The sequence below is a fragment of the Sapajus apella genome, unplaced genomic scaffold (genome assembly GCF_009761245.1).
Source record: "Sapajus apella isolate SASKATOON/1434 unplaced genomic scaffold, GSC_monkey_1.0 scaffold48, whole genome shotgun sequence".
Classification (NCBI taxonomy): domain Eukaryota; kingdom Metazoa; phylum Chordata; class Mammalia; order Primates; family Cebidae; genus Sapajus; species Sapajus apella.
The window spans coordinates 943,983-968,537 of NW_022436988.1; the positions used below are offsets into that span (position 1 = coordinate 943,983).

Below are 24,555 nucleotides of genomic sequence, written 5' to 3' on the forward strand. Positions count from 1 at the left end.
GGCAAAGCGCCTAGGTTGTGGAGGATGGAGGGTTGCCGAAGGCACCTGGGGGAACAGTTTGGTCAGTTCTGCGTCCCCTCACTAATGGTTAAACTACCCTGCTGTGGCTGAGGGGCAAAAGGAACACAGCAGCTGGCATGGTGTCCTGCAGTCGAACGGTCCCTTTCTGAGGCCACCTTGGGGTGCCATCTCATGCCCTTGCTTCTCTGCTCACAGATTAGTCGCATCGAATACATTCATTCGAAGAACTTCATCCACCGGGATGTGAAGCCGGACAACTTCCTCATGGGCTTGGGGAAGAAGGGCAACCTGGTGTACATCATCGACTTTGGGCTGGCCAAGAAGTACCGGGACGCGCGCACCCACCAGCACATCCCCTATCGAGAGAACAAGAACCTCACGGGGACGGCGCGGTACGCCTCCATCAACACGCACCTTGGAATTGGTGAGCCCCTGGGTGTGGGGTCACTGGCCTTGGCCTAGGGTGCCTTTTGGGTGTTTGTCTCCATGCCTCAGCCCAGGGAGAGGCCAGCCTAGCTGGGGGTGCGAGCGTGTCATCAGACCTTTGTGGCAGACAGGGTGGCTCATGGCTGCCAGGTGTGCGGGGGCGGGGGGTAGGCGGATGCTGGGATGTTTCTGAGTCACCTGTGATGTGTTTGGGAATTTCCTGAGGATGCATGAAGGCAGCTTTGGGTGAGAGTGATCCAGGCGTGTGTCTGAGGGTTGTCTCTGCTGTGTCAGCAGGTTCTTTTGCTTTTACATGAGCATATGAGTGTCGTCCTTCACGCCGTTTCCTTTTCTTTTCAGAACAATCCCGAAGAGATGACTTGGAGTCTCTGGGCTACGTGTTAATGTACTTCAATCTGGGCTCTCTCCCCTGGCAGGGGCTGAAGGCCGCCACCAAGAGACAGAAATATGAAAGGATTAGCGAGAAGAAAATGTCCACCCCCATCGAAGTGTTGTGTAAAGGCTACCCTTGTAAGTCTCTGGAGGCCTCCTCTCAGTGGAGCTGCTCATGGGGGTTGCCCACGTGTTGGGCCCACGGCTCAGGAGAGTTGCAGGCCTTCAAAAGGGTGGTGGCCGGAACGAGGGGTGCTTTCAAGTATGGAGGTAACAGCCGGCCCTCCTGTTCAACTTGACTTACTTGCCAAGTGCCCATCCGTGTGGGGAGCACTTGGAGGCCCTGGACAGACAGCAGGCAAGGGGGCCCGAGCCTCGGGGCCCCGAGTGGCTGGAAAAGGACAGTTGGGCAGTGGTGGGGCCTCTCTCTGCCCTGGCTGCCCTCTCTGGCCCCCTCCAGCTTTGGGAGCTCGAGAGTTTTTCTTTGCATTTGTAGATTGCCCCAGGATACGCATCTCAGATGAAACTAAATTGTGCTTTTGGACTTGAATTCTTTTAAATGCTTTCTTAAGGCCTAGAGCCATAGAACTCTGACGGGTGTTTTAATCGCTCTTCTCCCCTTGAGTGTGCAGCAGCAGGCAGTAGACAGCGGTGCAGACAGACTCCTCCAGTTGCTGTCGGGTTTTGAGAGCTAGCTTTGAGTTTCCTGTTTTGCAGCTGAGTTTGCCACATACCTGAATTTCTGCCGTTCCTTGCGTTTTGACGACAAGCCTGACTACTCGTACCTGAGGCAGCTTTTCCGGAATCTGTTCCATCGCCAGGGCTTCTCCTACGACTATGTGTTCGACTGGAACATGCTGAAATTTGTAAGTGGCACTGCCAGCATGTTTGCTCCATGTGCTGTTCGGGGGCTGCCTCTTCAGCTAGAGGCCAGCAGCCTCTTGTTTAGGGGACTGTGCTGTATAGGGAGCGTCTGCCCTGCAGTGATGGGTGAGTGTGTTGTAGCGGGCAGGAATTTGACTGAGGGGGTGTCTGCTTATGGGAAAGGGGTGCCAAGTAGTAAGATGCCATCAGGGAAAGCAGAGGGTTCCGTGGAAGTCTTGGATGTGGACAGCAAGAGGCCCCCCTCTCCACTATCACCAAGCAGAGCTAGGGCTCAGAGCACGCCTCAGGGGAAGAGGGCGGGGGTTGGGAGTGCATCTTCCCAGTCACTGTGCCACATGGTCGTGGTGCCCACCAGATGGGTGGGGTTGGGGCCTGGTGAGGTGCAGCTGGTCCAGCCTGACCCTGTCATGAGCTGGTTTTGCTTGTGGCTTTCTGGTTGTGGGTGTGAGAATGCCCTGGAGCAGCCCAGCCCCGGGTCCCTTGTCTAAGCTTAATTACTATTTAGATGCCACTGCCAGAAATGAAGCTCCTGTGTAACTGTTGTGTTCTTTCATTAAAAACGGTTTAGTTATTAGTTTTGAGTAGAAGTTGGAGCCTTTGCAGGTGACAATCTAATGAAGGAGCAGAACTGCCTCTTGGGTGGATACAAAAACGGCTGCCTTGTCTGATGGTGGTGCAGGGGCCAGGGAGGGGTGAGGGGGCCCTGGACCCAGCCTCAGCACCTCCAGGTGCTGGGAGGGGTGGGCTCTGCAGGGCGGTTCAGTCCTCTGCCAGGGCTGTGCTGCCTTGGGAGGCGTCAGAGCCACCCTCCTGCTGCGTTGGAGTCACCTGGCCCTCAGAGCAGGCTGGGCTAGGGTTTTCCATAAACGTGTTGGGCTGTGTGTAGCCCAGTGGATGTGGCTGTGTCCAGTGAGCTTTATTTGCAGGAAAAGGTGGCAGCTGGGTTTGGGCCCGGGGCTATAGTTTGCAGGCCCCTGCTGCACAGCACTGGCAGTTAGAATCTGCTCTTTTGTAGGCTGCTGTCTGGGCTTAAAAGCTGACCTCCCCACCCCCAATGCATCTGGATAGTGCAGCACAGACCTGGCTGCCGGCCTCGCCTCCACACCTGTGCAGACTGTGGGGGGCCGCAGGGTCTGGACCCTGAGTGGACTCCTTATCTGACCAAACGTTCTCATCCCCGCCCCACTTTCCTCCCCAGCTGTCACCATTTGGGGCCTGTCTCTGGCCTCCAGTGGTTCCTGTTCCTCTCCTTTCCCTGCACGTGTCAGTGAGGATGTTCACAGAGGAGCAGGCGGCCCAGCTGCTGCCCATTTTGAAGTTTAAGGAAGTTCTGAGCCCCCAGGGAAGTGCCGTGGCGAGTGGGGTTTTTTCGATTGTTGGGGGAGCTTAGAGGCCTGGCTCTGACCCCTTTCTGGGATGGCGCTGGCATCCCATGGGGAGAAACGTTGTTGTGCAGCATGCGGGCGGCTTCGCAGCCGGTCTTGAGCCCCAGTGCCCTTTGGTAGGTATTTTCTCATGTGGCTGGGGCAGCTCAGGACCTGGGGTTGCTGTCTGCCAAATCCGGTTCCATGCCGGCCTCACCTCCTTCCTCCTCAGGGTGCCAGCCGGGCTGCCGACGACGCCGAGCGGGAGCGCAGGGACCGAGAGGAGCGGCTGAGACACTCGCGGAACCCGGCCACCCGCGGCCTCCCTTCCACAGCCTCTGGCCGCCTTCGGGGGACGCAGGAAGTGGCTCCCCCCACACCCCTCACCCCTACCTCACACACGGGTGAGTGCCCCCCTCCCAGCACTCTGGGACGGTTTCCTGTGTCTCAGGGTTGGTGGGGGCAGCGCACTCGGTGGTGGACACTGAATTTCCCGTGCCAGGTGATGCTTACTCTTGAGAGTGGATGAGCCGGGCTGCCTGGGCGCCTTTAGAAATGCGGGCACCTGCTGGTGTGTGAGATTCCTTCCGCATCCCATGTTCCTCCCGTGCAAGCCCCTCAGCCTCAGTCCCATTCCCCTGCGTGTTCCTCCGGCTGGATCTGAGTGTTGGTGGCCATTGGCTCTGCCGGCTCCTGACTGTCCAGGCAGCCCAGGGTCCTCTCCGGCCACAGCCTCTCACAGGAAGAAAGCCCTGAGTGGGAAGCAGCAAGCAGCCGGGGGCAGCCCACTCTGTTTCTCTTCCTCTCCCCAGCGAACACCTCCCCCCGGCCCGTCTCTGGCATGGAGAGAGAGCGGAAAGTGAGTATGCGGCTGCACCGCGGGGCGCCCGTCAACATCTCCTCCTCCGACCTCACGGGCCGACAAGATACCTCTCGCATGTCCACCTCACAGGTAGGTGCAGAGCTTCTGGGCGGGCACCGGCCTCGGCTGTGCCATCCAAGTCCAGAACAGGCTGTGGTTTCTGAAGGGCTTGTTTCCTTCCTCCTTTTCCCCCATTTTTGAGAGTTGTTAATCTTGCCGAGGCGTGGTGGCTGATGAGGCTTCTGAGGAGAGCCTGGGAGACAGGCTGGGCCATCACAGGGCTCGTCTTGTGGTCGCAGGCGGCCGGTCTCAGGTCTCAGGTCTCCGAGGCCAGCAGACCGTGGGGGCTTTCTCCTGCCATTTGAGTGCCCTGCTGCCCCCAGCCATCCCCACGCAGGCAGCACCACTCGCCTGTTCATGCCTCGTCCGGGGTGCGTTGCTGTGAGTGTCCCGGCCCACGGACCTTCCTCATTCTTGCTGCTGGCCAGGGTTGAAGGCCTGTAGGGACCTCCAGGGGCTCCCCATAAGACCCTCCCTGCTAGTGTGCCCTGCAGCGAGGCTTCCATTCTTTTGACGGCCTTGTTTGTCTTCCCTCGGACACGAAGCACCCCTGCTGCACAGCAAAGGCAGGCAGCCCAGCTCAGCCACAGGTGCCGCCTTGTCAGCACCCTTCTCCAGCCGCCTCTCCTCTCCTCGCTCTGGCTTGTTGTCTTTTGCGTTTGCTAACGTGCTCTTCGAACCAGAACAGCTTTCTACCTACGGATCCGTTGTGTTTCTTCAAAGTGTTCTGGGTTGTTCACCAACAGGGGCAGGGTTGCCCTGTCAGGACTGTGTTTCACCAGCAGGCACCCTGGGGGTACCAAGATCCCCCACGGGTCTTCTGGATGAGCAGGAACTCGGTTCAGAAACGCCCTCGAGTCTGGCTGTGGGCTTGTGGGGCGGCGTCTCTTGGGGTCACAGGATGGAGCCAGGCCCACTGTCGTGAGCGGGGCTGGGCACAGCTGGCTAGCCAGGAAAGCGCCGGTGTGGGGAGCACTCTTGGCCACTAGCTATCTTTTAGTAAGTGAGTTTAGGCCAGGCATGGTGGATCACGTCTGTAATCCCAGCACTTTGGGAGGCCGAGGCAGGTGGATCATAAGGTCAGGAGTTCAAGACCAGCCTGGCCAAGATGATGAATCCCCATCTTTACTGGGGGGGGGGGGCGGATTGAAAAATTAGCTGGGTGCGGTGGCAGGCACCTGTAATCCTAGCTTACTTGGGAGGCTGAGACTGGAGAATCACCTGAACCTGGGAATCGGAGGTTGTAGAGCTGAGATCGTGCCACTGCACTTCAGCCTGGCGGACAGAGTGAGATTCTGCCTCAAAAAAAAAAAAAAAAGAGTGAGTTATTGCACGTTTCTAATTCACTAGTAATTTAACTAGAAGTGGATTTCTTGTATGGTAACATTCTCTCGAAGAGACCAAAGATGCAGGGATTTTGACTTTGTGGTTATTTGCATTGGGCATGAGGGGTCTGGCCTGCGTCACGAGAGTGGGTCCCTTACATGCGCACAGTCCTGGTCTCACCTCCAGACACAGAAACGGTTTAACGGGTTTCTTCCCATGAGCCTGGCACTCACACCTCAATTCCTGGGAGCAGGTCCCAGGAGGGTCTGCCCGTGCCCACCTGTTTTCTTGACGCGTGGCGGTTCTGTAGCCCCTGAACCATGGAGCAGGAGCTAGGATTCGTCCTCACGCTGGGCGCTGACTGGACGTGGATGGCCTCATCCCAACGCTTGGCTGACAAAAGACTAGGGAAGGGGTCTGAGTGCTTTGTTTGTTTATTTTAAAGAAAACAAAGTCTCTAGTGGTTTGACATCTTTGAGGGCAGCGAAGGCAGCCTGGGCAGTCACAACCCTGAGTCTAGCTGCCTCTTCTCAGCACACGGCTCTGGCGGCACCTATGGCCATCAGCCACCAGCCCCCAATGTGGCCGTGAACAGTGCCTCCTTCCATGGTTTGCTATGGCAGGAACTCAAGGCTGGGCTCTTAGGCACTTGTTTTCACATGAGGAAATATGATGTGGGCTCTAACAACAGGGAGGAGTCTCCAGAGAGTTGGTTTTGGGGTATGTTCCCTCCAAAAGAAGCATCTTGGCCTCTGCCCCTGGCCACCCTGGGGGGCCTTCCTGAGAGGCATGTTGAGGGCTCCCCGCCTGCAAGGTGGGCCCCTTCCTTTGTCACCATCTCATGGGAAGGTTTCGACCGTGTCCTCTTCCTGCCGGACTCTGCCAGCACCAGCACGCACAGTGGCTGTCGTCGGCAGCCCCCATTGTGAATCCCGGAGCGGGGAAGACGGGAGGCTTGATTCCTCTGTGTGCCTCACCTGCTTGCTCGAGTGAGCTGGAGAGAGAGGCGCCGGGGGCAGTGACTCATCCCCGGCCAGTCTTCCTCCTTGGGCTGCTTCTCTTCCCAATTCTTTCTGCTGCTCTCAGGAGTCAGTGCACGCCGTGGAGATGGGAACAGGCGGCAGAAAGGTCTCCTGGGCCTTGCTGGCTCTGGCTGCGTCTGCATGAGGGCAGGACCATGTAGCAGCTCTGCGTGTGGGTCCCTGAGTCCCCCACAGCTGAAGGACCCTGTCCCAGCCCGGCCTTCGCATGGGTCTGCTCTCTCTTCGCCCCCTCTCTTCTCGGGCTGCTGGTGTTCGGCCGGGTCTCTTTGGCCACGGTAGCCTTTGCCCTAAAGGCCATCTAGTTGCTGAGTCTGTTTGGGGTTTTTACTTGGTGAGAAGGCGGTTCCATCCGTCCGGCGGTTGATGAGTCGCTTTGATCAGCCCCTGCTCAGAACTAGACCTGAACCCCGTTATCGTGCCGGCGAGGATGTGCGTCTCTTCCCTGCCTGCAGGCTGTGCCCTGAGACCCAGTTGGGCTGCTCAGGACCTGCCATCCTGCAGGGCATCAGGTTCTCTTAGTGCTTGAGAAGAGTCAAGAGGGCCTGCCCCTCACCCTCATTGGCCTTAAGAGAAAGTGATTCCAGAAGAGGAGTGGCCGCCGTTCTCATCCAGAGGCCAGTCCTGAGAGGCAAGTGAGGCTGCGGGCCATGCCTGGGCTCCCCTAGCCGGCACCTGTCGGAGGTCTGTGGGCCTGGCTGAGGCGAGAACGCCTGTCTGGACACAGGGCCAACACAGGTAGTCAGGGGGCCGGCGGGACGCTTACCAACAGCTGTCTTTTCCCCACCTCAGAATAGCATTCCTTTCGAACACCACGGCAAGTAGCTGCTCGTCTCCCATCGGAAGGCAGCACTGGGTGAGTGTGCGTGTGGCGGGCGCCAGGCAGCAGCGCCGGGTGGGTGGGAGCCACCATGCCCCGCCTGCCTGCCCGTGGGAGCTTGCAGGTGGGCTGGGTTTGCATGCCAGGTGCTGGAGGTAGAGTGAGGCTTCTTCTGCTGTTATTCTTGTGTGGTGCAGAGCGGCTGCAGTCCGCTGCCCAGTCTTGGGGGGAGGCTGTCCACAGAGACTCTTGGAACAGAGTAACCTCAGGAGACCGTCCTGTTGGCCTGTGGCCTCCCTGTGACTGCGTTCAGTGCGCCGCCACTCCCCTCCTGTCCTGGGTGCCCGCCCATGGGGCAGGAGCGGCAAGGCGGGTGCCCCAAGTACTTGAGGTGCCTTGTCTGGGGTCGGCCGTGCCTGGAGGGGCGTCTGTGTCCTGCTCAGCTGAGTGGCTCCACGCTTGGTGTTGGGGGCTCCTAAGCTCTTGCTGCGCCACACTCCTGGTGGTCTCTGCCATGCCGGCTTTTCTAGTCACCCCTCTCTTCCTGTCTCATCTATCTCTGTTCTTGTTTTGTGTTTCTTTTCACACCTGGTCTCCGCCCAGCCGTCTTGTCCACGCAGCTTCGTCTGTATTAACTCCTCCTGCCGCAGCTCTCTCACTCCCTGCCGTCGGTGCATGGCCGACGTCCTCGCTGCGCTCCCTCCTCGGCGGCCACATGCTCGGCGGCTCCTCCAGCAGGGGCTTGCGCTTGTGTCGGGTTCGTGCCGCTGGCAGGCCCGCTGCAGTTTTCACACTGTGCACACTCAGAAAATGTGTTGACAGGAACTGCTTTTCACGTCTTCCCTGAGCAGGGGTCTTTGTTTTCAAACACCAGTTTCCTTTCCAGGAAGGGAGGCCGGAGCGCCTGTCTCCGCTCCCCTTGGATCCTCCCACCCTGCCGAGCTCGGCTCTGCGGGCACCTTGCTTGCATGCCTCTTCCTCCTTCCTGTCTTCCTGTCATTGGTTCTGCTGAGCACGTGTTCCAGCCACAGAGGCCCCTGTGTGTGGCTGGTGGCGCAGGCGTCAAGACTGGGGCTAGGCGGTGGCGGTGCGTCCCCTCCCTGCCCAGCGCCGTCACTGTGGTATCTGTGCCCGAGTGCCTGGCCGGCTCCCCCGGCCCCATGCTGACCTTCTCCTGTGCTTTGGCTCCGACAGATTCCTGGTCGGGTGGCTTCCAGTGGTCTTCAGTCTGTCGTGCACCGATGAGAACTCTCCTTATTGCTGTGAAGGGCAGACAATGCATGGCTGATCTACTCTGTTACCAATGGCTTTACTAGTGACGCGTCCCCCGGTCTAGGACCGAAATGTTAACACCGGGAGCTCTCCAGGCCACTCACCCAGCGACGCTCATGGGGGAAACAAACTAAACGGACAGACTCCGAGAGCTGCCACCGCTGGGGCTGCACTGCAGCCCCCCCACGTGAACTCGGTTGCAAAGGGGCTGGGAAGAAAAGCAGAGAGAATTGCAGAGAATCAGACTCCCTTTCCAGGGCCTTTCAGCTCCCTCCAGTGGTGGCCGCCCTGTACCCCCCGACGATTCCACTGTAACTACCAATCTTCTACTTGGTTAAGACAGTTTTGTATCATTTTGCTAAAAATTATTGGCTTAAATCTGTGTAAAGAAATCTGTCTTTTTATTGTTTCTTTCTTGTCTGTTTTTGCGGTCTTACAAAAAGATGTTGACTCTAGGGAATCCTGAGACAGACGCTGGCTTGGAGTTTGTGTAGGAAGTGGAGTCAGGCAGGGAGAGGGTGCAGGCGGATCTCAAGGGTGTGTGTTGTGTTTGTTTTGCAGTGTTTTTGTTGTCCACTTTGGAGAGGAGATTTCTCATCAGAAGTCTGTGGTGTGTGTGTGCATGGATGTGGTGGGACCTCTTTTACCTGGTTTTGGGGTCTCACCCTCCCTCCTCCTATAACTGAAATGAAATGCCTGGCGTCAGGAACTCTTGAGGCCCTCAGAGAGCAGTTAGGGCCTGCAGGCTGCCTCGGAGCAGGGGTGCGGTGGGTGTTACCAGGCAAAGCAATGCCTCTTCTTCCCCGGGAAGTGGGCAGGCAGCTGGAACTCTGAAGAACTTGGAAGCAGAGGCTTTGAGACCCTAGCAGGATTAGTTGGGAGTCCCAGGATTAAAGGTGGAAGATGTGTTTCTGGTCCCTTGGGAGCGGATTGTTAACCGAGAGGCGCGTGTGGTTATTTTGGTGTTTGTTGCCTTGCTGCCTTTGCACTTGATAAGTTTTCTTAACAGACTGTAAATGCTCCCGTGCCGATTGGCACCCAATCTGTGTGTGTGCCTGTGCTCAAAACCAGCAGCGGGGCTGCCCTCGCCAGGTGCCAAGACTAGCTCAGAAAAGCCGGCGGGCCGAAGGGACTCGCCCTGAGGTGCCAAGGAGCAGGTGACTCTCCCAACCCGACCCAAAACCTCCGCGTTGGGGAAGTAGGGTCTGCGCTCTTCAACCTTATGTTGGGCGCGTGTCCGTAGGAAGCGAAGCAGCGTCGTGGGGCTGAGTCCCATCAGAAGGCAGGCGACCTCCGTGAGCTGGTGCTGCACCGGGCTCACGCTGCTGTGCTCTGTGGTTCCCGGGATGCCTTCTCACCTCTCATTCCGTAGCAGTCGGGTGGTAGCCAGTGGCCGTGCACTCCTGATCCAGACACGCAGTGCAGTGTGTGTTCGCAGGCACTCCTCCATCGCCCTGTCATAGAGGACATTCCCTTTGGACTCGGGGGCCCCGAAGGTGTGCAGCTTGGTTCTTCCCTCCCTTCCCCAGAGTTCCCCGGATGCCGTAACTGGTAGGCATCCCGTAACACAGTTGTGCACTGTCCCAGCCGGCTGGCCGTCTTGTCTGAGCCCGTGGGTGCTTTCTGAATCCTAAGCTGGTTACCTTGTAAGCATTTTGGAGTGCAGGGCCTTGAGCAGGTGGGGGCTGTGTGTCTGGAAGTACAGAGGGAGGTTGGGGTGGGTCAGAGCCGAGTTAGAGATTTTCTTTGTTGCTTGATGCCTTCCTGAGGGTAGCTGTCTCCCACCCAGCAAGGCGTTGCGGCTGTGGCCTGAAGTGGCGCAAGCTTGCTTTGTAAATATCCGTGGTCCTGATGTAGTGCCAGAACATTTGTGCAAGGCAGCTCTGTGCCCGGGCTCCAGCCTGAACCTTGCTGGGTTGTGTCCTTGGAGCGTGGTAGTGACAGTCCGTGCCCAGTATCTAGTCCCCATCGTCCCGTGCAGGAAACGTAGGTAGGACGTCCGTGTCGACCTGTGCTCTGGCGACCAGTCTCCAAGCTGTGCGTTTGTATGGCCACTGTATTTGTGTACTTTAACAACTGTGTAAATAATAAATTCATAATGACTTCTACCTTTCTTCCCTGCCCTTTCCATGTGGTCTTTTATTTCATCGGCTTGAGATTTTTCCATGTGTTGAGGTAAACCATGTGAAAATCCTCTTTTGAGACAGCTGTTTGTTCTTTCTCATCCTGTTGGTCTGGGAGAGCTGCACGCTGGGCCTCCTGCTGGGCAGGGAGGGGTGGCAGCTGCTCCTCCCCGTGCCCCCCGCTCAGGCTCCGGCACGCACACAGAAGCCCACGCAAGTTCTGTGTGGTGGTTCTGGAGAGCCTCTGACCTCCACTGCCCTCAGCCACCTGCGGTGAGCGCCTGTCTGCTCCTGTCGCCAGAGAGCCACGCTGCTCCGTGAAGCCTGGGAGCTGCCCCTGATGGCCCTGCACAGACACGAAGATGCAGTTCCGTGCAGTTCCTCTCCGCCCTGCCTCCCCAGGATCTCACAGCAGTGGACCCCTTCTGAGGGGCTCAGGCTGCCGGAGCAGGGAGGTCTGCACCGATGGGTCACCACCAACTCTGTGTGGGTGAGCTCAGCTGGGCTAGGCCACCTCCCCTCCCAGCTCCTCCCGCCACCTCCAGCCCACACTCTCCATTCACCACTCCAGGCCACTCCCTTGTTCCCTTGGTCACAGCCATGCCGGCAGGCTGCGCTGTCCGAGATGAGAATATGCCTGTTTGTAGTCAAAGTGCAACAAGGACTTGAGGCAGCTTGCTTGGAGGTTGCTGGAACTAAGAATAGTGTCGCTTTCTGAGCCCCCCGTGGGTATGTGCTGAGGGGATTCCAGGGCTGTCCCGCCGACTCTGCCTGTGACATGCTCCTGCCCCAACCCGGGGGGTACCCCTGGCCTGGAGCTCTGCCAGCCCCTCCTGCCCTGACTTTGCCTCCCCCCGGGCCCTTCCTCTTGGCCATTCTGACAGTACCCTGGACATCCTGAGCTGGCTTCCCAGCCTTCCTGTCTCCAGGCTACCTCACATGGTTCCCTCTTGCTGGCGCAGACTGAGATGCCATGTGGGGCCTCACTGTGGCCATGGGTGAGGCTCAGCCCCCACCCCACTCAGTGCCATACCAGCCCCAACCAGAAAATGGCAAGACCCGTGTTCCAGCTCCTGCCTGACCTTCCCAGACCCACCGCCTCCCCCCTGGGTTTCCCTGCCCTGAGAGGGAGTAGGGGCTGCTCGTCTGCCAGGCGTGCTGGGTGGCGGCTCTGCAGCGCATCTCTCACCTGCGAGGGCCAGTGCGCACGGGTTAGAGGGTCTGTTCTCTGAACCTGAGTCTGGCTGGGTCTGTGTCCTCAGACATGGTTTAGACACTGAGAAAAGCAGGCCCTTCAGGTGCTAGGCAGCGCCTCCCCGGAGCTTCAGCACAGACCCCTCAGAAGGCAGAGGATGGCACCATCTGGGGCCACTAGGCCCTTTTGGGGTCTCCTGTGCCCCTGTCCCCTCCCCAGCAGGGGCCCTGTACACATCTGTTCCAGGGCTGTTCTCAGGGAAGGCCCAGCCAGGCGGGCACCTCTCTTCCTCCCACTGATCTGGGGTCACATGACGATGTCTGTGCCCCCCCATCCCCCACTCCACGTACCAGTGGGTTCTGGATGGATGTGTGTCTGGTCAGGGTGTCTTCATAGCACATTAGACCTGGGCCACTTTTGGCACCAGAATCTGTCCCCAGGGTTGGGGGTAGCTGTGCCCCCAGCTTCCTCCAGTGGGCTACAGGCCTCCCTCCCCCTCGATCCCACCTGCCGGGTCAGACCAGACTGACTGCCCAGCGGCTTCTCTCCCATAAAAGCACCAGCCGAAGGAGGTGGCAGAACTCGCACCCACTCATGCCCACCCTACAGTGCAGGGACCCCAGCCGAGCATGGTGACCTTTCCACATCTGGACCACTCCTGAATCACTGAGCAGTGTCCCTCAGGCACGTCTCTCCGGCAGCAGCCCTGCTGGGGCTCTGCTGTGTGCTCTGGGTGTGGGGACCAGAGTGAGGCACATCAGGGGTGAGAGTTGAAATGGAGGGCCCACATCCTGCCTAGGGGAGGGTGAGGGCCCGAGATATCTGGACACAGAGGGTCCCAGGAACGGGCACCTCCTACCTGGCCCACGATCTCCCTGCCAGTTCCTTCGTAAGCCCAGGTCACACTCACAAGGCCAGCAGAACCAGGGACAGCCAGGTCCAGAGCGGGTACCCCCTTGGTCTGAGCAGCCTCCCTGGGGCTCTGACGTGGGAGGGCCGGCCAAGGAAGGCCATGTGTCCTCTGAGACCCAGGCTGCCTGCTCCCACCACCTCCTGCTCCCTTCAGCTTCTGGGTGGGGCTGGTGGACTCCAGACACATGGCCCTGGCTGTGCAGCGCTCCACCTTGATCCCTGCAGCTGCCAGCACTGCCTGAGCCCTGGTGGAGGCCTCCACAGCCCTGAGGCTACAGAGTTCCAGGGAACTCTGGGGAAGGGAGAGTTCAAGCCCAGCTGGGGCAAGGCCCGGGGCAGATGGGGGCAGCTGGGGCTGAGATGTGCACTTTCGCTTGCTTTTCATTGCAGAGGAGCAGGGATGTGGCGTCTCTCCGGCTGCACGCGGCCCGCCAGGGCACCCGCTGCCGTCCCCAGCGCCCGCGACGCACCTACTGAGGGCCCCGGCGGCCTCTGACCGGGCTCCCAGCCACGCAGGCCACTGCTGGCCACGAGGGCAGGTGGGTGTTAGGTGCTCAGGATAAGCACAAGTGCTGGGCCGGGCTGAATGGAGGATGGGGCACAAAGAGCGGCCTTGGCCACTGGGCACACTTCACTCAGCCAGGGGATGAGAAAGGGACGGCAGGAGAGTCCCGGTTCTACACACCAGTGAACAAAGTGGCCTGTTCCACCCCAGCTCCCATCTAAATACCACTTATGGGCTCCCTGGCACGTTTCAGAGACCCCCCTGGCACAGAAGCCTCCAGGCACCTGCCCTGCATCCCTCTCCACACAGTGCCTGCCCCACCACGAACACTCTGCCACTGCAGGGAAAGCTGGCGAGGACAGAGCCACTGCAGGAACCAGGCCATCAGCAGACCCGAGATTCGGGGCGCAGTCAGGCCACACAGCAAAACCACACACTCCCAGAAGACCATCCTGACACTCCACCCACACACAGGTTTATTTCCACCTTCCAGGGGTGGCAGAAGCCATCCCCAAAGACACCGAGGGGTGGGTGCAGGCCGCACGTAAGAACCCAGGGTAGGATGGGCTGGAGAGGGCCCCACACAGCACCTGCCCCACCAGCCTGTCCGCAGCCCACCCTTGGACTAAAGTCATCTCATCTTGCGGCATGGGTTTCTAGGTCCTTGAGCACAATAGTGGCCGCAGGCCATTTGGGACCAGCAGGCGGGGCCCCTGTTGTGGATGCCTTGTAACCTCGAGGCTTGGCTTCACCGCAGATCCACTCTGGAATGACACAGTTCCTGCCCCGCCACCTCCCCCTGCAAAACACTGATCAGGCGACGATCTGCTAAGCTGGCAGCCAGAGCCCAGCGTGGCCCTGCCCGAGCCAGTCCTGTTTGTAAAATAAATAGCAAGCGTTGCCAGCCTCGGTACCTCCTCCCTGTGCTTGCCGGCCCCTCCCAGCCACTCAGACACTGGTTTCTGGGGTGTGAACCACCTCCCCGTTTTTCTCAGGCTCAGCCTTCAGAAAATGTTCCACTTCCCTGGAGTCCACCCCCGCATGTGCGGGGGGCTTGTGGAGATTCTCCTCCTCCACGGCCGCTGCCTCAGGCTGTGGCTCCTTGGGCCTCTTCCTGATGCAGAAGAAGTTGCCCAGCAGCAAAATCAGGGAGGAGGTGACCACCTCGGCCCCCGCCAGGAGGAACACGTACTTGTAGACGTGGGTCGCGTCCAGGAGCTTGCCTGCAGGAAGACCCGGTCAGTCCCAGCCACTCTTGTGCAGGTGCAGCTGTCCCCGGGTGCCCAGGGCCCCACCCAAGCTGATGTCTCCTCGGTGTCTGTAGCACACAGGGGCCACCCTGTGTTTCTCCCAGCTCCTGGAACCAGGAAGTGTTCTCTTCCCTCCATGTTCTAGCTGGGGGCATCCTCAGCCTCCCTCCCTCCTCCCCAGGGAAGCCAAGACTTAGAGGCTAAAAACAGCAGTGGCTTTGAGGGGAGTTTGGGCCTTGGACTCCTTGGTGGGAGTCACGCTGGTCCCCAGATCCCCCCGACGCTTCCAGCTGGCAGCCCCAGAAGCCCTGCTGCGTTCAGCACCGGCCCTGTTTCCCGGCTACCTCGGACCCCAGGAGTCAGGTGGTGAGGCTTTGGCCCCCCCCCCCAAGCCCAGGACCCTCCCTTGCCAGGCAACCAGAGCCTGGGTGAGGGTGCTCCAGTCAGAACTCAGTTCCCTCAAGTGCTAGCTCAGCTAGCCTTCAAAAAGGAAAGGCCCCAAAATGCAAAAACTGGCTGTGGGTTGCCCGAAACTGCTGCCGAGACACCATCTTTGGGGCTCTACCCCCACCCCCTTTCCTTGGATTCCTCCTGCAAGCCTGTCCGCAGCCCTCTAACCTGGTGGGTCCCACATGGACAGCCTGCCTTTGCCTCTGATGCTGACCCATAACTAGAGGCCGGACCCTCTGCAGACAAGAGCCTGGAGGAGCTGCTCCGTCCAGCCCCTGGTCGCCCTGTCTGCGGGGGGCACGCTGTGCCGGGCTGAGCCCCTAACTCCTAATGGAGACCTGCTGGCCCCGGCAGGATCAGGCTTGGCCCAACACAGTGCACCCCCCTCCAGCTCTGAGTCCCACAGTGGGTGGCTGCCGAGGGGTGCGCATCCCTGCCTTGCAAAGCGGGCATCTGACCGGAAGGCAGGCGTGGGGAACTGCCTGAGGGCCCAGCGCTCACCTCCAGACGGGGGGCCGATGAGCACGGCCACCGCCTCCATCAGCAGCACCAGGCCAATGGCGCTGGAAAACTTGTGGGTGCCCACAATGGCCATGAGCACCTCGAACTGCAGGGCCCCCACCATGCCGTAAGAGATGCCGAAGAAGATGCAGAAGACCACCAGGCCACCATAGTCACCCGCCGTGGAGCCCGCCAGGTCCGCAAGGCCGTTGAAGAACATGGAGAAGCTGAAGAGGTAGACGGAGTAGGGCCGCACCTTCCCGAGCCCCGCCACAAAGCCCGCCGCCGGCCGCGCGAAGATGTCGATGAAGCCCAGGATGGTGAGCAGGAAGGCCGCCTTGGTGTCGGGCACACCCAGGTCCTTGGCGTAGCTCACCACAAACACGGGCGGCACGAAGAGCCCCAGCACCATGACTGAGGCAGCCACGGCGTACAGCACAAAGCCTCGGTCCCGGAAGACGCTCAGGTCCAGCAGGTGCCGGGAGGGTCGCTGCGGCCCCGAGCCCCCACCCGGCTGGGCCACGGCCACCAGGGGCCTCATGAGTGCGGCACACACGCAGCAGTTGAGCAGCAGGCCTCCCAGGATGAGGAAGCCGCCCCGCCAGCCATAGTGGTCCTGCAGCAGCTGCCCCAGCGGGCTCAGGGCGCACAGGAAGACGGGGCTGCCTGCCGCCGCCAGCCCGTTAGCCATGGGGCGCCGCTTGCTGAAGTAGCGGTTCAGCATGATGAGCGAGGGCTGGAAGTTGAGCGCCAAACCCAACCCTGGAGGAAAGGGAATGGGGTGAGAGCCCCCCCAGGGCCAAGACCCTCGTCTCTGCCCCCAGGGCTCCCAGTGCGCAGAGGCCCTGCCACCCACACACTCAAGAAGGGGACAGTGAGGTGAAGCCAGACGCCCCGCAGCCACCTGCCCTGCTGTCCTCCAGAGACCAGGACAAGCAGCACAAGGGCACAGCCCCGCCCCCTCCTGGCACCTGCGGCCCCACTCACCAGTGATGACCCCAGTGGTGAGGTAGACCTGGATGATGCTCCTGCAGAAGGACGCAGCCACCATGCCCAGGGACGCGAAGAGGCCCCCCACAAGCATGACGGGCCGGCAGCCAAAGCGGTTCACACACACGCTGCAGAGCGGGCCTGCGGAGGGCGGCAGCTGAGGGGGCGGGCCCAGGCCTGCAGCTGGCCTCCCCTGCCCACACCACCCCTCCCTCGGCGGGATGCTAGGGGCACCCTGTGGCTGGCTCCCCAAGCACAGAGCTAATAACACGAGCGCTGCCCGCTGGGCCGCACTGGTCCTGCAGTCAGGAACAGACATCTTTTCAAGAACGGCTGTTGGAGCCCTGTCCTCTTGGACTGTCTATAAATACAGCCAACACGTTTGGACGGGGGCCAGGATGGACTTCACCCTGCCGCTGCCCAGCAGGATCCCAGCCCCAAGGGCTTCCCTCCAGGGTTCCCTGGGGAGCGGGTGGAAGGCGCTGTGCCAAGCCCAGCCACACATGGACTCCTGTGCCTGGCAGGATCTGCCAGCAGAGCCCCAGATGGGGGGGGGTCTGGTGTGAGGCTGCCCTCACCTGTCCCGTAGAGCATGGCCAGCAGGATGGAGGAGATCCAGGCTGTGTCGCTGTAGCCGATCCCAAACTCCTGCATTAGCCCCTTGAAGAAGACACTGACGGCCTTGGGGAAGGCGTAGGAGAAGCCGGTGATGACAAAGCAGCCGAAGAGCACGGCCCAGCCCCAGCCGCCGTCGGGGGCCTTGACGCCCGTCGGGCCGTCGTCCACCACAGCCCCTCCCATGGCCAGGAGGGCTGGTTCCGCCTCACCTGAGAGAGAAAGCAGGCTGACTCAGGCTGCCCGGGTTACTACCCCCAACTGCAGCCCGGCAGGGGAGGGACACGAGCGGGGTGCCACACACACCTGGGGCTGGCACCTGGGCCAGACGCCCCAGGAGCTCAGCCGGGGGGCAGCTGCCCAGCACCCACACTAGTGGCCCCCTGACGCTGCTTGATGCAGGCAGGAGGGTTTGCAGGGAGGCCAGCAATTGGGGGTCCCAGTCCACCCACCTCCCTCCGCACTGCCTCCTGCACCCACACAGCTGGCTCTAAAGGGCAGTGGCTTTTTTGGGCTCAGCCAGGACTCAGATTACCTCCCGGGGTGAGCAGCCCCCGGCAGGAACGTGGGTCTGGCCGTCATTTCTGCCCTGGCCCGTTCTCCTGGCTGACCTGTGCTGAGCAGGGGCCTCGCACACTGTGATTCTGGCAGCAGCCTGCACCTTCAGTCCCCAGCACCAAGCTTGCCCTGGGGCCTCTGGAGGTGGTGTCCTCTAGGCCTCTCCCTGTCTAAATCTAGGTGGAATGTGCCTTGCCCTGGCTCTTCTGCCCCCGAGGGCCCGCTTTGGCTTCCGTGGAGCCCGCCAGGAGCCTGCAGCAAGAGGAGGGACAGTTGCTGGCTGGGAGAGCCTGGGCGCCTGGCTGGAGGGGACAGTTAGCAGCACAGGGGCTGCAGTATTAGAGGTGGGGTGGGGAAGTGGGGCAGAGCCGGCCTCGTGTCCCTGGAGGCCCCCTTGCCTCCCACCGGCGTGCTTGCTCAGTGACTTCCAGTGGGAAGAGGCTCACTCCACCTCTGCCTGGAGTGACCCACAGGCTGCAGCTTGAACTCAGGAATGTCTGGAGCCTCCATGGGAGGCGGGGGCCAGGGAGGCTTCCATCCATCCCACCAGAGCAAACCACAGCAGCCCCCATGTCTGAAGCTGGCATCCCTTTTGTAAACTCCAGGAGCTTAGCGCGTGTGGGGGAGAGTGAAGTTGGAAGCCAGGGCCAGACTTCCATCTTCATGCGCCGCCCTACCAAGAAGTCACCTGTCTCCCTCCTCACCAAGGACTGCAACCCAAGGCCTTGAGTGGTCTAGTCCAGCCAGCTTGGCTTCTCCCTCCTGGGGCCATACTGTGAACCAGCGCCCCAGGAGGCAGCAGCAGGCCTGCGGGGCAAGCTCCACGACCACCCGAGACACAATCTGTGGGGCTCCACCACCACCCCCTTTCCTTGGATTCCTCCTGCAAGCGTGTCCACAGCTCCCTAACCTGGTGGGTCCCACCTGGACAGCCTGCCTTTGTCTCTAACGCCGACACATAACTAGAGGCCGGACCTGCACAAGGGCAAGGACCTTTGCTGGGTGAGTTTCAGTTCTGTGCCTGCTCCTCCTCCTCTGGGCCCTCCCCGAATCCAGCCTGCTGGACCGGCCCCACCACAGGTGCTGTGCCCCTTGGAGTCCCTGCTTCAGAGGTCTGAGGATGGTCTTTAAGGGCTCCCCAAGTGTTCCACGCAGTCACTGTCACTGGGAAATGCCGCTTGATGAGGGGAGCCAGCTGTGGCTGCATGATCACATGCTGCCCACTGGAACGGAACAGGCCCTCCCCAGAGGCCCACCCCCAGAGCCCCACCCCCAGAGCCTGCGCTGGCTCCCTGGGGCCAAGGCCTTGGGACCATTTCTGGGAAACCCAGGAGCACCTTTTGCCTCTGCCTGCACCAGGGCACCGGATGCCCCACCACAGTGCCTGAGACAGGACACTGCCTGGGGTCCCTCAGCAGCAGGCTAGGTCCTGCTCATACCGGCATCAAGTTTAAAAGTTCCCTAAGATGACACTACATAGCAGGGTAACTACAAGATGCTAAAAATACATGCACTTGAGGAATGAAACAGGAACAGGATGCAGAATGCGGGCCATGGGGAGACAGGAGGGATTGACGGCCTCAGGTCCCAGCTTGTTTGGGATTGTGGGTTTACACTTTTTAAAATACATCAAATGGACCATGCAAGGCCAAGGAAGGAAATGTATATACAACAAATAGAAACAGATTCCGCATACCCCAGGTCCCCTCCAAAAACAAGCACCAGGGTCTCTGAGTCTACCTGGGCTGTACCAGCGGGGGCAGGGAACGCAGGCAAACCCAGCATTTGATGCCCGCCAGCGTCCTCAGGAGACAGACGAGGGCGCATGGGGAGGCAGGGGATGACGGCCGCCCTCAGGATATGTGGTGCCCCCTGGACTAGGGTCAAGGAGGGCTGGCAGACGGTTGGGGCAGTGCCAGGGCTCACTGGCCAGGAGAGCACAGCATGTTCTGGGACCTGAGGAGCTTGTGGCTTCCACGTGATGCTCACGTGGGGAGGGCCATCTTCTGTGTCAAGGAGATGAGGCATTTGGACAAGAAGCTTCCACACCACAGCCTGGCACTGTCATCTGTCCTCACCCAGGCTGGGGTGCCAGTCACCCAGACTGAAATGGCTCCATGAGTTCCGACTCCAGCCTGTTGTCCAGGGGCTGACTTTGAGCCGGCTGTGCCCACACAGCTTGGGGCAGGGGATTCCACAGGAGATGCAGTAGGGGAAGGGGCACGAAATGACAGTCCACAGTCTCTGTCTCCCAGGATAACCCCAGCATCACGATGGACTGAGGTGCAGGCTGGCTGAGGTTCCAAGGACAGCCCTGGGGCTGCACTGCCTGGAGCCACACCACAGCCACCAAGCATTGGCTTCTCCGTGGGCACACACTACAGGCTGGCCTTCCCCTGACATTTACTGTCACCCCCCCCCCCACCGCGCTCCCAGGAAGCATGCCAACCCACCCAGAAATAACCTGGCCCCTGGGCTGAGAAAGCTGATCTCCCAGGTGGGGTTGCCTGGAGAGCTGGTCCCCAAAGGCCCCACAACTCCGGGCTGCTAAAGCTGAGCAGGGAGGTCTGGGGCAGGGGTGCGTGGGGAGGACCCTTCCAGGAGACCCCCACATCCCAGAGCCATGTGCCCTCATGATTCCAGCCCTCATGATTCCTCATGAGCAAGCAGTTCCCTCAAGGGTCCAGGACTCAGCCATGAAGCCCTCAGGACCTGGGCGCCTGCCAGGTTGGACCCCTGCACTGCCCGGTCACCAGCCTGGAAGGCTTGGAAGACCATGCCAGGTCCTGCAGGGTCTATGGCAACACACATACAGAAAGGGTCTCGAACCTGAGCCCAGCTGCCCAGCTGGCTCCTCCAGGCCTCTCCAGAAACCCCACTCACCTCCTTGGGAGCACTGGGCACCCTGGACCTGCAGACCCCTCCCCCGCTTAGGTCCTCAGGTCGAGCAGCACCACCACCTCGCTGAGGCCTCCGCTGGACTGTCAGCCCGTTGTCTGGGTCTGTACAGTGGCCTGAGCCCCTGGGCAGTGGCCTGTTACCTAACTGACTCCAGCCTTTGAAGGATGGGCCTTGGCCCTGCCTTTGTGGCCCAGGCAGGAGGCGGGGCAGGAATAGGGCAATTTCTTTCCTTCCTGGATCCCTGGGAGCTGCCCAGGACCAAGGAAGCAGCCCCCTCCCCCACCCTTTGGTTAGCTTGGGGTTGGCAAGGGGTTCCAGGAGGGCAGGAGGGCGCTGCACCCAGGGAGGGGCCTCCCTGAGTTGTTCTTCCCCTTGTGCAAACCAGGAAGGAGCACCAGCCCCTCCCTGCAGCTCAGGCCCAGCCATCTGCAAAGGTGTTGGGGGCCGGGGTGTCAGGGAGTGGACGCTGGACAAGGGGCTGCCCAGGCCTGAGCCCTGTACCCCGTCTCAGACTCGCGCGCATGCCTGTGCCGACACCGTGTCCACTCACATCATCACGGCAGGGCCCGGTGGGGCAGACACACAGGCCTCATTTGCAGATTGGCCACTTCCACCCAGGACCAGGAGCCCCCCAACTGGTGCCCCAAGGGTTGCTGGGCACAAGTCCCACGTGGAAAATGGAGGCTGCCTGCGCCACAGCAGGCTTCATCCCTGAGCTGCCACTGCGGGGTCTCAGAGCTTGGAACCCGCTTCTCTGCAAGCTGAGGTCACCGCCCTGGGGCCGGGAGGCGGTGGGAGCCAGAGCTGGTCCAGAGCCGCCGTCCCCCACGTCGGAGGCCTCATGGACCCCTCAAGGCCGCCCCTCCGCGAAGCCACGTCGTCCTATTCCTGGACTCCCGTGCACCCCTCCACCCTAAAGCCGGTGTCCGGAAGCCCAGCCCGGAGGGGAACTCGGGTCAGGAGGCTCCCCCGCCATGGCCTCCCAGCAGGCGTCGTGGGGACCCGTGGGGAGGGGGGACGCGGAGGAGGCAGGGGGGCGGGGGCGGAGGGGGAGCCCAGAGCTCCACCCTTGCTAGGAAAGGCCCCTCCTCGGTGCGCCCCTGACCGGGCTGGACGATTGCCTGACGGCTCTGGCTTCCGGGCTCGGCGGGCAGGGGTCGGCGCTTGTGGGGGAGGCTGGGCGGAGCCCACCGGGGAAGGAGAAGGGGGGCAGGAGGATGCTCCGCCCGGACCCGCCCCGCCGGCCGCGGGACGTGGGGGACGTGACCGCGCCATAGGAGGAGCCGCCGTATTGCCCGCAGTAGGCGCCCTGCCGGACGCTACCGTAATTGCGGGCGCGCGGGTCCACCCGGGTCAGCGGAGCCTGGGAGCCGCGCCAGGCGTCGGGCCGCGAAGCCCCAGGGCGGGGCCGGCTCCACTTGCTGCAGAGGTGGGACGAGTGGGCGCGGCTCGGGGACTTTGACTCGTGAATTCCGAGTCTCGGGGCCCGGCCCTTCTGTGCGTGCGGCTGCCCGGAGCGGCCCATTTCACAGATGGGGCTGACTCGGGCAGGAGAAGCCGTGAGGACGCCCCGAGCCCTGTCTACTCCCGCCCCGCCCCTGCGCCAGGGCCTGGGCACCTCCAATGGCTCTGCGCCACTGCCGAGAAGGCCCCCCGCTGGGGCCCAGAGTGTAGACCACATTTGGCTCTTCACTCGAGGGAGTGGCACTGGCCTTTCCGCCCCATGTGGCCAGGTCACCCCAGGACCCACCACTAAGCCAGCCCTCAAAGTCACTGGGGACACATGGCTTTCTGGGTGGCCTGGATGGCAGGCCCTGCCCAAGGTCACATGGGGTCGTTACCAAGCTTGTCTTGGGACCAGGCCTCTAGATTCCTACTCCAAGCCCTGTCCACACCACGGAGTCCAGGGGAAAGACCCTGCACCTGCCAAGACAGTGTTCCTATGTACTCAGAGCCTCGCTGGGGGCAGAAACCCCCCATGGCGTCCTAGCACCCCTCTGCCAGTTCCTGCCCGCCATGAGGGAGCGCAGCCGAGCCGCCATCCCACGCTGGGGGAGCTGTTCCTGTCCCTCTCAGCACGTTCAGGCCGACACCCACCTGACTTCCCAGGCCTGTGCAGTGAAGCTGGGACCCTGGGCTCCCCAGCCCCAAAAGACACAAGACCACCCACCCTCGTGCTCAGTGTAGAGAAGACCCTGGGCCCTGAGGTGGGGCCAACTGGCATTTCCCCCACTCAGCAGGCCTGACTCTGGCCAGGAGAGGGACCCTTTCAGCCCAGGCTTCCTGGCCACGCAGCTCGGTGCCTCTAGGACAGAGAGGAGGACGGCGGCCCGACGCTGCCCCGTCGTTCCTCACTGACTCCAGCCGCCCCCGGTAGCCCTGGCCAGAGCCAAGGCTTCCCTTCCACTCTGCGGCCCCTGTCCCTTGACGGGCCCAACACCCGAGGAGGCGCCTGAGCAACTCACTTTTAGGATAGGGAAACTGAGGCAAGGGTTAGGAAGTGGGAGGCTACCGAAGGCCGCGCCTGGTTTTCCCACGAGCTGGGGACAAGGGGCGGGAGGTAGGGCGAACCCAGGGAGCCCAGCCTGGCTCTAGAAGGGCAACTTCCGTGCACCGCGCAGGCTGTTAGTCATTGCCCGAGGGCGGGCGTGGGTCGGTGAGTGTTTAGGGTGACGCAAACGGGGAAAGCGCCACGGCCCGAGCGCACGTGCTCCCCACTCCCTCGGGGAGGCCACCCCCACGGGGAGGGCTGCAGGAGCCCCGCCAAATATAGCCCGCGCCCCCCGCCGCCGCCGCCGCTGCGGACCGAGCTATTTATACCCGGACCGGGCTTGGCCGCTGGCGCAGCCACCTCCGGGCCGGAGCCCAGCCCCTGAAGCCGCCCGACGGGTGGGCGCCGGGCCGGACCCGGGAAGGCCAGGCTGGGCAGCCAGGGATGCGAGGGCGCGGAGGGGCGCGGCTGGCTCTGGGTGGGGGCCGCAGGGGGCGGGAAAGCTAGTCCATGCCCCGGGCGCCCCCGGACCTGACGGGCGAAGTTGGGGCGGGGTGAGAGCGCGGACCCAGAAGCCACCCCCTTGCCGGGCACTGGCTTGGCGCCCCGGGCGGCTCAGAAGCTCCTGGGCCCCGACCCGCGCGCCGAGCATCCGGGCCGCGCCTACCTGCCGCCGCTGGGCCGCCGCGCCCGCCTCTGCCGCCTCTGCCGCCCGGCTCCGCGCCGGGGGCGACTTTAAGTGTTCGGTCGCTCGCGCGGCACGTCCCCCGCGCACGTCACGGCCTGGCGCCGCCCCTGCGCGCCCCGCCCGGACCCCGAGCCGCCGCCGGGGGGGTTCCCGGGCCGCAGCTCCCCGACGGCGCGTCCCGCAATCCCCGCCGAGCCCCAAGATCCCCCGACCCGGAACCGGCCCCGTTCGCCCCCCCGCCCAGAGCTGCGCTTCTCGCCGGGCCAGACCCGCCCCCTCCGCACCCCGCGACTGGGGCCACCCGGCCTCGCCCGCCCCCGGCGCTGGGATGGGCGTCCAGGCTCGCGTCGTCCTCGCGTCCCTCCGCTTCCCCTCCCAAGACCGCGGATGCAGAGTACCCCGGCTCGGAGCGGAGCGCGACGCCTGGCCCCCCAACGCCGGAGCCCCTGTGACTGGGGGGTGCCGGCGCCTCGCTCAGCTCTGGGGCCTGGGTCCTCCTCGCTGAGGCCACGGTCCGACCTGCCCCGTCCAGACCTCCGCCTCCCCCCGGGCGCGGCCTCTGCTGCCGGGATTCGGGGCGAGGCCTCGCCCTCCCTGAACTTCCGTTTCCCCGGGTGGCTCCGCGCCCGGCGGGGCCCCACGAGGCCGCCCACTCAGCCCTGCGCAGAACCGGGCGCAGAGGCCGCGCGCTCGCATCCGGAGAGGCGAGCGCTGCGGACCCGCCGGCCCGGGAGGCGCTTCTCCCGCCCGTTACACGGAATAACGGGGCGCTCCTGGCGCCGGCGTCCGAGGCAGCTCCGGGGCGCGAGGCCTTTGCTGGCCTGGACCGGGGCCGCCAGTTGCCGCCCGCGGGACGCTTTCCCGGTCCCGGCCCCTCGGGCCCGCCCGGGGCTCCTGCGGCCGCCGC

General features: G+C 62.2%; 2 protein-coding genes across 9 annotated transcripts in view; one reads left to right on the plus strand and one right to left on the minus strand.

Annotated features, from left to right (window-relative positions):
- CSNK1D (casein kinase 1 delta) overlaps positions 1–14,110 on the plus strand; it is a 43,815-nt gene extending 29,705 nt beyond the window's left edge. The window contains exons 4-10 of one of the 4 annotated variants that reach the window (XM_032241224.1): positions 217–445; positions 808–978; positions 1,558–1,706; positions 3,322–3,493; positions 3,902–4,041; positions 7,170–7,233; positions 8,392–10,583. In XM_032241224.1, coding sequence (XP_032097115.1) covers positions 217–445; positions 808–978; positions 1,558–1,706; positions 3,322–3,493; positions 3,902–4,041; positions 7,170–7,202 — 894 coding nt within the window. In that variant the 3' untranslated portion in view covers positions 7,203–7,233; positions 8,392–10,583. Of the gene's footprint in view, positions 1–216; positions 446–807; positions 979–1,557; positions 1,707–3,321; positions 3,494–3,901; positions 4,042–7,169; positions 7,234–8,391; positions 10,584–13,089 lie in introns of those variants that run through there. The other 3 variants (XM_032241225.1, XM_032241222.1, XM_032241223.1) reach the window with 3 other exon arrangements.
- Positions 13,655–24,186, minus strand: SLC16A3 (solute carrier family 16 member 3). 5 transcript variants are annotated; one of them, XM_032241221.1, is made up of 5 exons: positions 24,168–24,186; positions 16,974–17,222; positions 16,393–16,536; positions 15,406–16,167; positions 13,655–14,427 (listed from the first exon to the last, which is right to left on the minus strand). In XM_032241221.1, the coding sequence occupies exons 2-5, from the start codon at positions 17,194–17,196 to the stop codon at positions 14,153–14,155; spliced, it is 1,404 nt and encodes a 467-aa protein (XP_032097112.1). In that variant the 5' UTR covers positions 17,197–17,222; positions 24,168–24,186; the 3' UTR covers positions 13,655–14,152. The 5 variants fall into 5 exon arrangements, with proteins under 5 accessions (XP_032097112.1, XP_032097111.1, XP_032097108.1 ...); XM_032241220.1 differs by lacking the exon at positions 24,168–24,186 and adding an exon at positions 24,047–24,065; XM_032241217.1 differs by lacking the exon at positions 24,168–24,186 and adding an exon at positions 23,628–23,725.
- Between the last annotated feature and the right edge of the window lie 369 nt (positions 24,187–24,555).

Excerpts from the sequence above, each read along its gene's own strand:
- SLC16A3 (XM_032241221.1), bottom strand. The coding sequence starts at position 17,196 with ATGGGAGGGGCTGTGGTGGACGACGGCCCGACGGGCGTCAAGGCCCCC. Across the intron at positions 16,537-16,973 it reads GGCCATGCTCTACGGGACAG|GCCCGCTCTGCAGCGTGTGT; the intron begins GTGAGGGCAGCC and ends CGCCCTCCGCAG. Across the intron at positions 16,168-16,392 it reads CACCACTGGGGTCATCACTG|GGTTGGGTTTGGCGCTCAAC; the intron begins GTGAGTGGGGCC and ends CCTTTCCTCCAG.